The sequence below is a fragment of the Nelumbo lutea genome, chromosome 1 (genome assembly GCF_056320005.1).
Source record: "Nelumbo lutea isolate HS-2025 chromosome 1, American lotus-T2T, whole genome shotgun sequence".
NCBI classification, from domain to species: Eukaryota; Viridiplantae; Streptophyta; class Magnoliopsida; order Proteales; family Nelumbonaceae; genus Nelumbo; species Nelumbo lutea.
Window position 1 is genome coordinate 130529129 of NC_142684.1, and position 10090 is coordinate 130539218.

General features: G+C 35.2%; 1 protein-coding gene across 1 annotated transcript; it reads right to left on the reverse strand.

Moving 5' to 3' along the window:
• Window positions 1–2405: 2405 nt before the first annotated feature.
• On the reverse strand, window positions 2406–6629 carry LOC148877566 (pyruvate decarboxylase 1). The gene is made up of 7 exons (XM_088942161.1): window positions 5769–6629; window positions 5329–5492; window positions 4092–4653; window positions 3706–3794; window positions 3512–3629; window positions 3190–3378; window positions 2406–2811 (listed from the first exon to the last, which is right to left on the reverse strand). The coding sequence occupies exons 1-7, from the start codon at window positions 6243–6245 to the stop codon at window positions 2641–2643; spliced, it is 1770 nt and encodes a 589-aa protein (XP_088798287.1). The 5' UTR covers window positions 6246–6629; the 3' UTR covers window positions 2406–2640.
• Between the last annotated feature and the right edge of the window lie 3461 nt (window positions 6630–10090).

Below are 10090 nucleotides of genomic sequence, written 5' to 3' on the forward strand. Positions count from 1 at the left end.
CTAATGAACTAATCTTATTTAGCCATATCAACAATTATGGTTGTGTAACCCAAAAGAAATTGTCATAGCAAACATTGTCCAAGTTCTGCATAAGATGAAATCATGATCTCTCTATAAGTGCTAATGAATCCTCATTTAAGTTTATTCACATTCTTAGGATTCCCATATCATGTGATAATTTCTAATCATTCCATTCCTATACTTGGCATTAGATTCATGTGCTTGGCTTCAAAATGGGATTGCACCACATTCGTATCCTATGTCCATTGGTACTAGGTGCTAATGAATCTTCAAAACTAGATGTCAGGTTGGGAGGGATGAGTTGTGTTTAGCAAAATGGAATCTAAGGCCTCAGTGTGAATATCCAACGAAGTCCAAGTGCAAGCCCAAGATAATGTTAAATAGGATTATGATTACCATGCAAAGAATTAACTTAATTGAATCAGATGATGAGACTTAAGTTACCACCTTCGCCCTGAGTTAAAAGCATTACGAGGGCACAAGTGACCACTTAACCAATGAAAAATTTGTAGGTGCAATTGATAGTTATAAAATTGTTGCATGTCTTCTGCTAAGGTAAATGGGTTTTGCCTATGGTGATGGATAAAATCAATCGCATTGTGATACCTATTTGCTTTACAAGTTTGTTAAATAAGTTGTTGGCACAATTAGACCACCTTGAACCTGAACGGGTGCTTAGTCCAGTTGGTGATGAGTATTGTGTTGAATTATCATTTATTGTCAATGGAGAGGAATGGAAATTTAATGAGGATCCCAACGTTTCAATTAATGAATCTCAACAGTCTACCTCAAAGAGTGCAGTTGATAGAATTAAATAGGAATATCACATTGACATTGAAGATGCAAACTTCGTTGACTAAAGAAACCATCATTTGCTTCCCTACAAACTTTAATTACAGGGACATGACTGATAGAAGTATTTTTCACCCTATGTATTTTCCTTCTTGAGAGCTAAGATATTGTAGATTGTAGTAAATATTTCATGTAACATGTACAAAATAATACATAAAGACAGGTAGGTAAAATGATAATCACTTTTTTACCTTTGGAGTAATAGCCAAACGAAGGGTAAAATAGTGGGTTGTTCAATGCCTAGAAGTGCTATGCCTTTAGCAGGAAAGGTAGGGGAATAAGGGCAGGAAGTTGAGGATTTATCTAGCTGATATGATTTGCAGCAGTAGGGCAAAAGCCGCAAAACCATTGGAGGGTTTAAAGGTTGGCTTGCTTCTGTAATTCACAATAGAAAAACCAAAACCAAGAGGAATTGAGATGGCTTTAGGTTTATTATAAGATTGATGAGAGAGGGTCTTACAAAGTTGAGTTATGAACCATTCAAAAGTTCAACTTCAAATTTGATATATGTACATAAATTGTAGTCAAAAAACATCTTTCTTATGAGAATTCAGTTGAGTGTGATCTACAAGTTATTTTTTTTTCTTTTTTGCCCCTCTTTTTGTTTAAGATTCCCATTCATTTTTGCAAGATTGTCATCTTGATTTTGGTGTTCTTTAACAATTGATACAGGTGGAAAAGTATATGAGGAACAACAAAAGAAGAGTGAGGGGAAGAGAAATAAACAATAACTAATTTCTTGGTTACTATAACATTTAATAACTTTTTATACTTTTATGATACATCCCATTTATGTTGCCTAAAACAGTGTAACGAGTTAATATGTTTTCATGTAACAAGACAAGGGAGAAGCCTATACATGGATTTTACAGTGTATCGAATGCCTTTTTTCTTCTGTGTTGCCAAGTATACATGCATGCATTTGAAATGAAGTAAGCATGGTGTCCAATTAAATTTCATATATTATATAAAATTTGCATCCAACTATTAGACTGATGATATAATCATTTTTTGTACATAGAATCCTCATTATGTCATGCACTCATGCTCCAAAATAGACACTTTAACCAATTGACTCTTCTCTGTGAAATATTACTTCCCTTATTTTGCCATTACCACTACAAGTTGAAACCTTATGTCTCCTCTTTCCTAATGCATCTTCCAAGAAATTGCCTTCTCTCTAACATTACACTAAATGGAGGATTTGGTAAACTGCTTTTATACCCCCATTCAATTCCTCTACACTGTATAGACTAATTAAAATTATAAAGTTCACAATTTTATATTTTTATTTAGGCTAACTAAAATAATCGAGTGATGGCCCCTGCCTTTGTTGTTAAATAAATAAAAATCTTCTTCCTTTAGATTTTATATAAGGGCTAGGCTCAAGCTCAAGATGTAGACTCAATGGTCGGACTTCAGCTCGGGCTTAAACAAATTCTCCTAGTGCCCATTTAGAAAGGCTTTCACGATGCGACTTGACGTTCCGATCTGAACCCCACAAGACTACGAGATAATGCAAGAAAGGTGTGTTTAGTGAAAATCTAGAAAGCCGACGATCACTAACGGTTGTTATTTTGATAATAAACTTCGTCTGGTTACAACAAACAAAGCGCCATGACAACAAAACCACTTACATCTCATTCTAAAGACGTACGTGATTATGTATTTTACAATATTATACTTACTCTTAGCATTATTACTCTGTCATCTCTACCTCCCCAACCCACCCACAAGAGGAAAAAGGACAACCAGCTTTCAGTGTACTCACTGGGGATTGGGAGGTCGGCTGTTTGCAGAACTAACTCGGGAACCCCACTCCAAAAGCTCCTTGCTAGTATCGTCCTTGTGCACAAGGATTTCAATGAAACACAAGGAATCTTGTTTGGCTCCTGTAGCTGTTGAAATCGCCTCTGTCAGCTCATCCTCTGTCCGGACCTGGATTTCAATTATCAAATCCACAAATCTACTTCTAAGTAGTGGGAATGGTTAATGATAAAACAAGCATTTATGCATTATTTTCAGAGGGTGTTTTTGGGCGTGCAAGCAAATAGCTCCAGTCATTTCATGTGTGTGTGTGTGTGTGAGAGAGAGAGAGAGAGAGAACTCTTAGGTTGCCATAGCAGAGAAACCAGGTCAACCAAAAAAAAAAAAAAAACACTCAAACTGATCAATTTGGTATCAAGTCAATCCAGTTTCTTAGCTATAGCAACTGAAAGATGCTCATAGATGAGGTATGGACCACATCATTTCTGTTTCATGCATTTCGGTAAGAGAAATAAAAGAGATGCTCAACATTTCTCTTTTCATGCTCACCTTGGCAGTCCAACATTTTCCTTCACCATCATGGATTGCATCCACAAGCCCAGTGTAGTCCCAGTTCTTGATTACATTGTAGGGGCCATCATGAATCTCCACTTCTATTGTATATCCTCCATTGTTGATGAGGAATATAATGCTCCTTTGACCACAACGGATCATTGTTGAAATATCCTGAGCTGTTACCTGAAGAATCAGAGACAGAGAATTGATTAGGTCCGCAAGGCACTAAACCTGTTAAATCTACATATAAATCTATCTTATCTAGATCCAGCATGGAAGGATCATGTTATGACATAAAATGGGCACAGTGACAAACCTGGAAACTTCCATCACCAATGCAAGCAATCACACGCTTGTCTTGAGCAGCCTGGGCATACCCAAGTGTTGCACCCACTGACCAACCAATGGATCCATACTGCATTTGGAATTCATATCTGCATAAAAGTTGCTATTATATTTAATTTCTGGATGAAAAATGGGCAGAAACATTTAGATATCCCCATGCGTTACCCGCAATTTTCTGGAAGATAGAGCTTCTGGCAGTTGAACCACGAGTCCCCTGTCTCAGCAATAACTGCAGTGTCTCCACTCAGCATATTCTGTTTAATGATTTGGGCTCCTCAGATAAACGTATATATTTCAAATGGCGGTACAAGAAAAATGTTTCAGAACAAACAGTGAGACGGCGTAAGTCATCAATTATCCATTCTTTTTATACTACGAAACCCACAAAAGGGTTCCCAGAAAAAATGGTAACATCTGTTCTTTGAATATATGCCACATGCATGATAATGCTATTTAGATCTTAATAACACTCTAAAAGACAGAGTTAACCATACTCTCACTTAATCAACAAGGGGAATGGGATAAAATTTTAGATTGTCTTTGTGACTTGCCTGAATGTGTTTGAAGAGTATGTTAACTCTCAGAGGTTCATCTTGGTTGTGCTTGACAGGCATGCCTGGAGGAACAAAGATCCGGTGGTAATTCTCCGTTGCTGTGGTATTCTTCTTCAGCTTCTTGGCCAGTGCAGTCAAGAATTCAGCCATGAAAACCCAACCAAAGGAAGGTCCATTACCAATAGTTACACGATTGGGCTGAACTACTACTGCTTTCTCCTTCTTGATCAGCAAAGAGTAGCCCACGGAGCTGTAGTCATTGAATATGGGGCCAACAAAAATATAGGCATCAGCAGACTCCACTATCTCACTGCAGAAGCCAGTGCTGATAGCACCCCAGTATGTTCCAATGAAGTGTGGGTGGTGCTCTGGCACCAACCCCTTGCCTGATGGCATAACTGCAATAGCATACCCACATGCATCAGCTAGCTCCACAAAGGCTTTTTGTGCCTTGGACACCCTTAGCTTGGGTCCACCCACAATGACAGGCTTCACAGCTTTATTCAGAAAATCAGCTGTTGCCTCGACTGCTGCTTCCAACCCCATTTGATTGCTCGTCCTGCACTCAAGTAGGTTCGATCATCATGAAAATTAATGACCTCACTTCATCTATTTATTGAGAATAAAAAAGCTTATGGTTCCAAGAAAGGAAGAGCATTTAATATTGTATTGAAGTTTAGGCCAGAGAATGGCGTCTATGAATCTTACTTGTTAGCCACAACATATTCTTGATTGGATAAAAATAGCAGCACCATCACAGGAAAAACTTTTTAGGTTCGCAAATATCATTCCTTAGTTGATCTAACATATTGAGAACAGGTAATTAAGGAGACAGGAACATAAAGTGTTTTCACTCAGGCTTCATTTATTTTAGTGTAAAAGGGCGGAAAAAATTGGCATGATTGATCTTCCCAACTAGTCAAACTATGTCATCTTCTGAAACAATTAATATTTCAGGGCAAAGTAACAAGAGTTATTTAGAGGAAAAAATAGTAAAACACCCATGAAATTTGGGGTTTATGAAGTCACTATTCAATTTAAAGGAGAAGTGATCTAGTTTTTGGTTCTTGAACAAAGGTTAACCAACACACTTGTACCATACAAAACGTCAAACAAGTTGAACTCATTAGAGGGGGCTTCACTTTATCTAACCCCCCGTTCAGTTCATCTCACAGGAAACGTGAATTGCAGAATTGGGAAAGAAAAGAAGAAATCTAGAGAGGGGGAACCATACCATGGTGCGAGAAAGAAAGGAACAGGCTCCCTAGCAAACGTTGGGTGAGGAATTGCTGGCAAATTGCAGCTGATGCTAATGTAAACCGGCTTACTTTCCTTCAAAGCAGTCGAAATTGCGGTGTCGATCTGCTCGTGTGCATCCTCCAAGTTATTCACCACTGCCTGTTCCAGACATAACCATCGCCATAACAACAGCATTAAATAAACAAACAAACAAACAAACAAACAAACCATTTCTTCAATTTCAAAGAACTTTCAAAATATATATATAAAAGAAGAAAATCACTGCCCACTAGGATCCCACATAAACCAACGTGGGTAGTCTTCTTAACAAAATTATAAATTAACTAACATTATTAATTATAGCAACTCAGAAAACTTTAATAAAATCAAGTAATGACAGTTCTGTAATCCATGGCGGGTGGAACAGTAATTTGCCTGATGACATGTGACCGTCTGAAAGCACCGAATCTCCTGGCTGAAATCCGGCAATCCGATCGTATGGTGTAGAATGCGGTTCGTACCATAATCGTTGGAATTGGGCCCACCAACGATGCAAATAACAGGGAGGTTCTCACTGTAAGCACCGGCAACGGCGTTGAGGACGCTGAGCCCACCAACAGTGAAGGTGACGACGCAAGCACCAACCCCCTTGGCACGGGCGTATCCATCTGCAGCGTATCCAGCGTTGAGCTCGTTGCAGCAGCCGATGAGGCTGAGCTCCGGTTCAGCGACGAGGTGGTCGAGCAGCGTCAGGTTGAAGTCACCCGGCACAGAGAACACGTCATGGATGCCGATTTGGACCAGCCGACGAGCTAGGTGACGGCCGAGGGTGCCACTGGAAGAGCTACCCCGTACAGCCGGTTGGTTGGTGCTGGGATTCCCTGTAGCGCCGACTTGACTCTGGTTTTCCATTCTTGTTTCTGGGTTTCCGCCGAAAGAGTCCCAAACTGTGAATCAAACAAAACCAAGCTTAGGATGGTGAAGAGGCAATCATGGAGCTCTACCACCGCCATACTTAAGAAAAGGGAGAGTGCAAGGTGGGGAAGCAGACATGAAGCAACGTGTGAAGAGATGTGAGAGGAATCATGGGGAGCAGGGGTTGATTGATTCCATGATTCTCATGTAGAGATACACAGTGTTTTGATTTGATAACTTTCCATAGGTTCTGTTTCCTTCTTGTGTGCTGGAGCCTGGAGGGTTGCACTGTGTCTTAGAATTGGAGACCACTTGACGGAGAAGAGAGGCTATACTGGATTAAGACGACAATGAGACAAAAAAGATTAATCCAGACCGTCCAAATTCTAGGCCCTGCTATCCCTTTTATAAATCTCATGAAAAAATCTACCTTATCCTTTTACACTTGGCATGAAGGAAGATTGCATGATGCATGCAAGAGGCCAGAAAGTGTAAGGTTATTTAGAAAAATATTTTTTATTTGAGGGTATATGCAGAATTCAGGTATATCTTCGGGAAAATTCCGATTAGACGATTAGTACGTTGTACTCAGGGTCTAGTGCTATTTTGGTCTCGCGATAATTCAGTATCCGAATTTAAAATGTATCAATTCGGTATCACGTTGACATAAAATGAAAAAGTCTCAAATCCTTGATTAGGGCAATCTGGTGAAATTTATTTTATTAATAAAAATTAATATTCTACATGATTTCCATTTAAAATAACAAAAAATAATAGTATAAAATAAAGATTAATAATTAACAAAATTATACCATTTAATTTTACATTAAATTTTATTAATCTAAAATTAATTTAAATTCCATTTAAAACATAACAAAGTTTCAGTAAGATGTAATAAAATTAAGAAAATTTAATACAATTTTAATATTAAATTTGAATTTTTATTAAATTTAGGAACTAATTGGTAATAACTAATAGAAATTAATAAAAATCTATATAAAATTTCATTCGATCGTCCAAGTGGAATAGATCAGACCATGACATGACAGCTATAAATATATATTATATTTGATATATATATTAACATTTTTATTTCAATTTTTGATATTTTATTTGTAAAAAATGTATAAATTTGGAATTTGAGATAAAAAAGGGGGTTTTCGTGAAAATAGGAAGGATTGTGCTTTGAGACTAAAAATATCTCTTATGACCTCTAAGAATTTGCAGAGACATTGAATGTACAACCTACTATGTCTCAATGATTGGATTAAATGGATCAATTCAACCGCCTATGTCAAATGATGTCAAAGGACAGGTTTTAGGAGAACCACATCTAGAAACATGATCAGATGATGGTTTGAATAGTTCAATTTAAAAATTAATGAAATATAGAGAAATAACAATAATATTTAGCACCAGTCTAAGTATTTGACAAGGGATGCTTGAGCTTTATCCATATATTACTTCTATCATATTCTATTTGGATTTGACTCTATCCATATACATCGTTGATTCTAGATCTCAATTATTTCAAATTTGGATGATATCTTTATGTAATTGGATCAGATCTGGATATTATAATTTATATTAAATTAATAATTAGATTTTATTTGGATTTGACTCTATCCAATTCTATTAAAATCCAAATCCAATTATTTCATTATATGTATCAATTTCAACATATAAATTTTATATAATTATATTTAAAGTTATAAAAATATGTTCTATATATTATATTATATATGAATATATATATATATATATATATAATAAATTTAGTATGCTATATTTATATTAATTTATTATATATAAAGTTGAAAATTAAATATATTTTTAATTTTTTTTAATATTTTAGAAAATTTATAATGGAATCAGATAAAATCTGAATGATAGCTAGGGGTTTAAACTTGGATTGTCCGAATGGAAGAACTTCAATGACATAGATTAGAGTTTGGGTTCATTCAAATTCCACACAAATGATCGACCCAACCCAATTCAAGCTGCATTCATTCTACTTGGAAAGAAAATTATCGATGCATTATGTTTTAGGTTTATAGAATCATAACTCCTGATTCTAGTCGTCCAGCTTCATTTGGCCCAACCCAAGTTAAATTGGCCCAACCCAAGTGGATGATCCGATGAGAAAGTATTAGATCTCAATATTTTTGAAATGGATTTTTGGCTCTGATAATTCTTAAACCTTGTGAAAAAGGCTAATTTCAAACTTAAAGAATGAAAAGGTCATTTTCGACCCCAGATTTTGATAAAAGAAAAAGTCATTTTTAGGCAAAAACAAACGGCAGTTGTAAATTCATTAGACAACATTATGTGGCACTGCTAAAGTTTGACAAAAGCTACTTTCGACCCTAAAGTTTGAAAATTGGCCACTTTAATAAAGTTAATTAAGTAAATTACTTCAGGGTATAATTAAATGACCCTAAAGTTAATTTACTTGATTAAGTAAATTAAAAATTACACTAATCAAGATGGCTAAGTAAATTAAGTAACTAAATAAGTAAATTAAATTAATTAAAGAAATAAAGTTAATTATTTAAGTTTAATAAATAAAATTAATCGATCTAAATAAGTAAATTAAGCCAACTAAGCAAGGTTTTAAAAACCAACTCAAAATGAAACCACTTTAGTCACCGGTTTCTAAGTTAATGGTTCGATTGTTTGGTCTGAATGGATCATCACATGATGTTTTGAAAAATAAAAATAAAATATAATTAAAATAAAAAATTTCATAGAAATATGTTCTCGATCAATCAGTTTAGTGGTTCAACCATTTTGGGTCACTAGTTTGTTGACTAAGTTAAAAAATTTCAAGAAATGGTCAATTGCCCAATTCCATTTTATACTTGGCCCATAAGTTTTTTAAAAAACATGACTTAGTTAACAAACTTGTCCTAGACAGTTGGATTGATAAATTGTTATATATATATATATATAATTTTTTAATTATATATAATCTTTATTTTTTAAAATGTCATGGGTTGATCCATTTGTACCAAATGGCCAAATTGTTGACCTAGAAACTAGTGGCCAAAGTGGTTCTATTTTGGGTTGGTTTTTAAATTACCTTGCTTAATTGGCTTAATTTGCTATTTAGATTGATTAGCTTTGTTTGTTTAATTTAATTAATTAACTTTTGTCTCCTTAATTAATTTAATTTATTGATTTAATTGCTTAATTTACTTAATTATCTTAATTAGAGTAATTTATTTAGTCTAATTAACTTAATTAAACGAATTAAATACTTTATGGTCATGTAATTAATCAACATTATTAATTAATTAATTAAATTAAAACTTAATTATACTTTAGGGTCATTTAATTAGACACTGAAATAATTTACTTAATTAACTTAATTAAAGTGGCCCATTTTTAAATTTTAGGTCAACAGTGGCCTTTTTCAAACTTTAACAATGCCATATAACATTGTCTAAGGGATCTGTAAACACCTTTTCAAACGCTTTGTGCCTATAAACAGCCTTTTATCAAAGTTTAAGGGTCGAATATGACCATTTTCATTCTTTAGGGTTGAAATTGGCCTTTTACAAAATTCAGGGTTTTGTAGAGCCGAAAACTCTTTCTTAAATGTTCAGTGGTACTTTCCAATAAAGCTTGAGGCTTGCTCACCTTGGGAGATTGAAGCCCTCGCATTACTAGAAGCTCTTGAATTGGTTTCTAGTCTCCAGCTCCATCATGTTTTTCCTTGAAAGGGATGCTCATATTGTCATTCATGCCCCGTTGGAGGGAAGAAGTTCGACGACCTCCTTGGTGCATCTCCAATATAATTGCTGACTGGGGGGAATTTTTTGGTAGCATTCCCCATTCCT

Bases quoted from the DNA above. Each gene is read 5' to 3' on its own strand.
- LOC148877566 (XM_088942161.1), bottom strand. From the start codon at position 6,245: ATGGAAAACCAGAGTCAAGTCGGCGCTACAGGGAATCCCAGCACCAAC. The intron at 4,654-5,328 runs GTATGGTTCCCC...ACTTGAGTGCAG, and splicing joins CCTTTCTTTCTCGCACCATG to GACGAGCAATCAAATGGGGT. The intron at 3,379-3,511 runs GTTTGTCACTGT...CTGATTCTTCAG, and splicing joins TTGGTGATGGAAGTTTCCAG to GTAACAGCTCAGGATATTTC.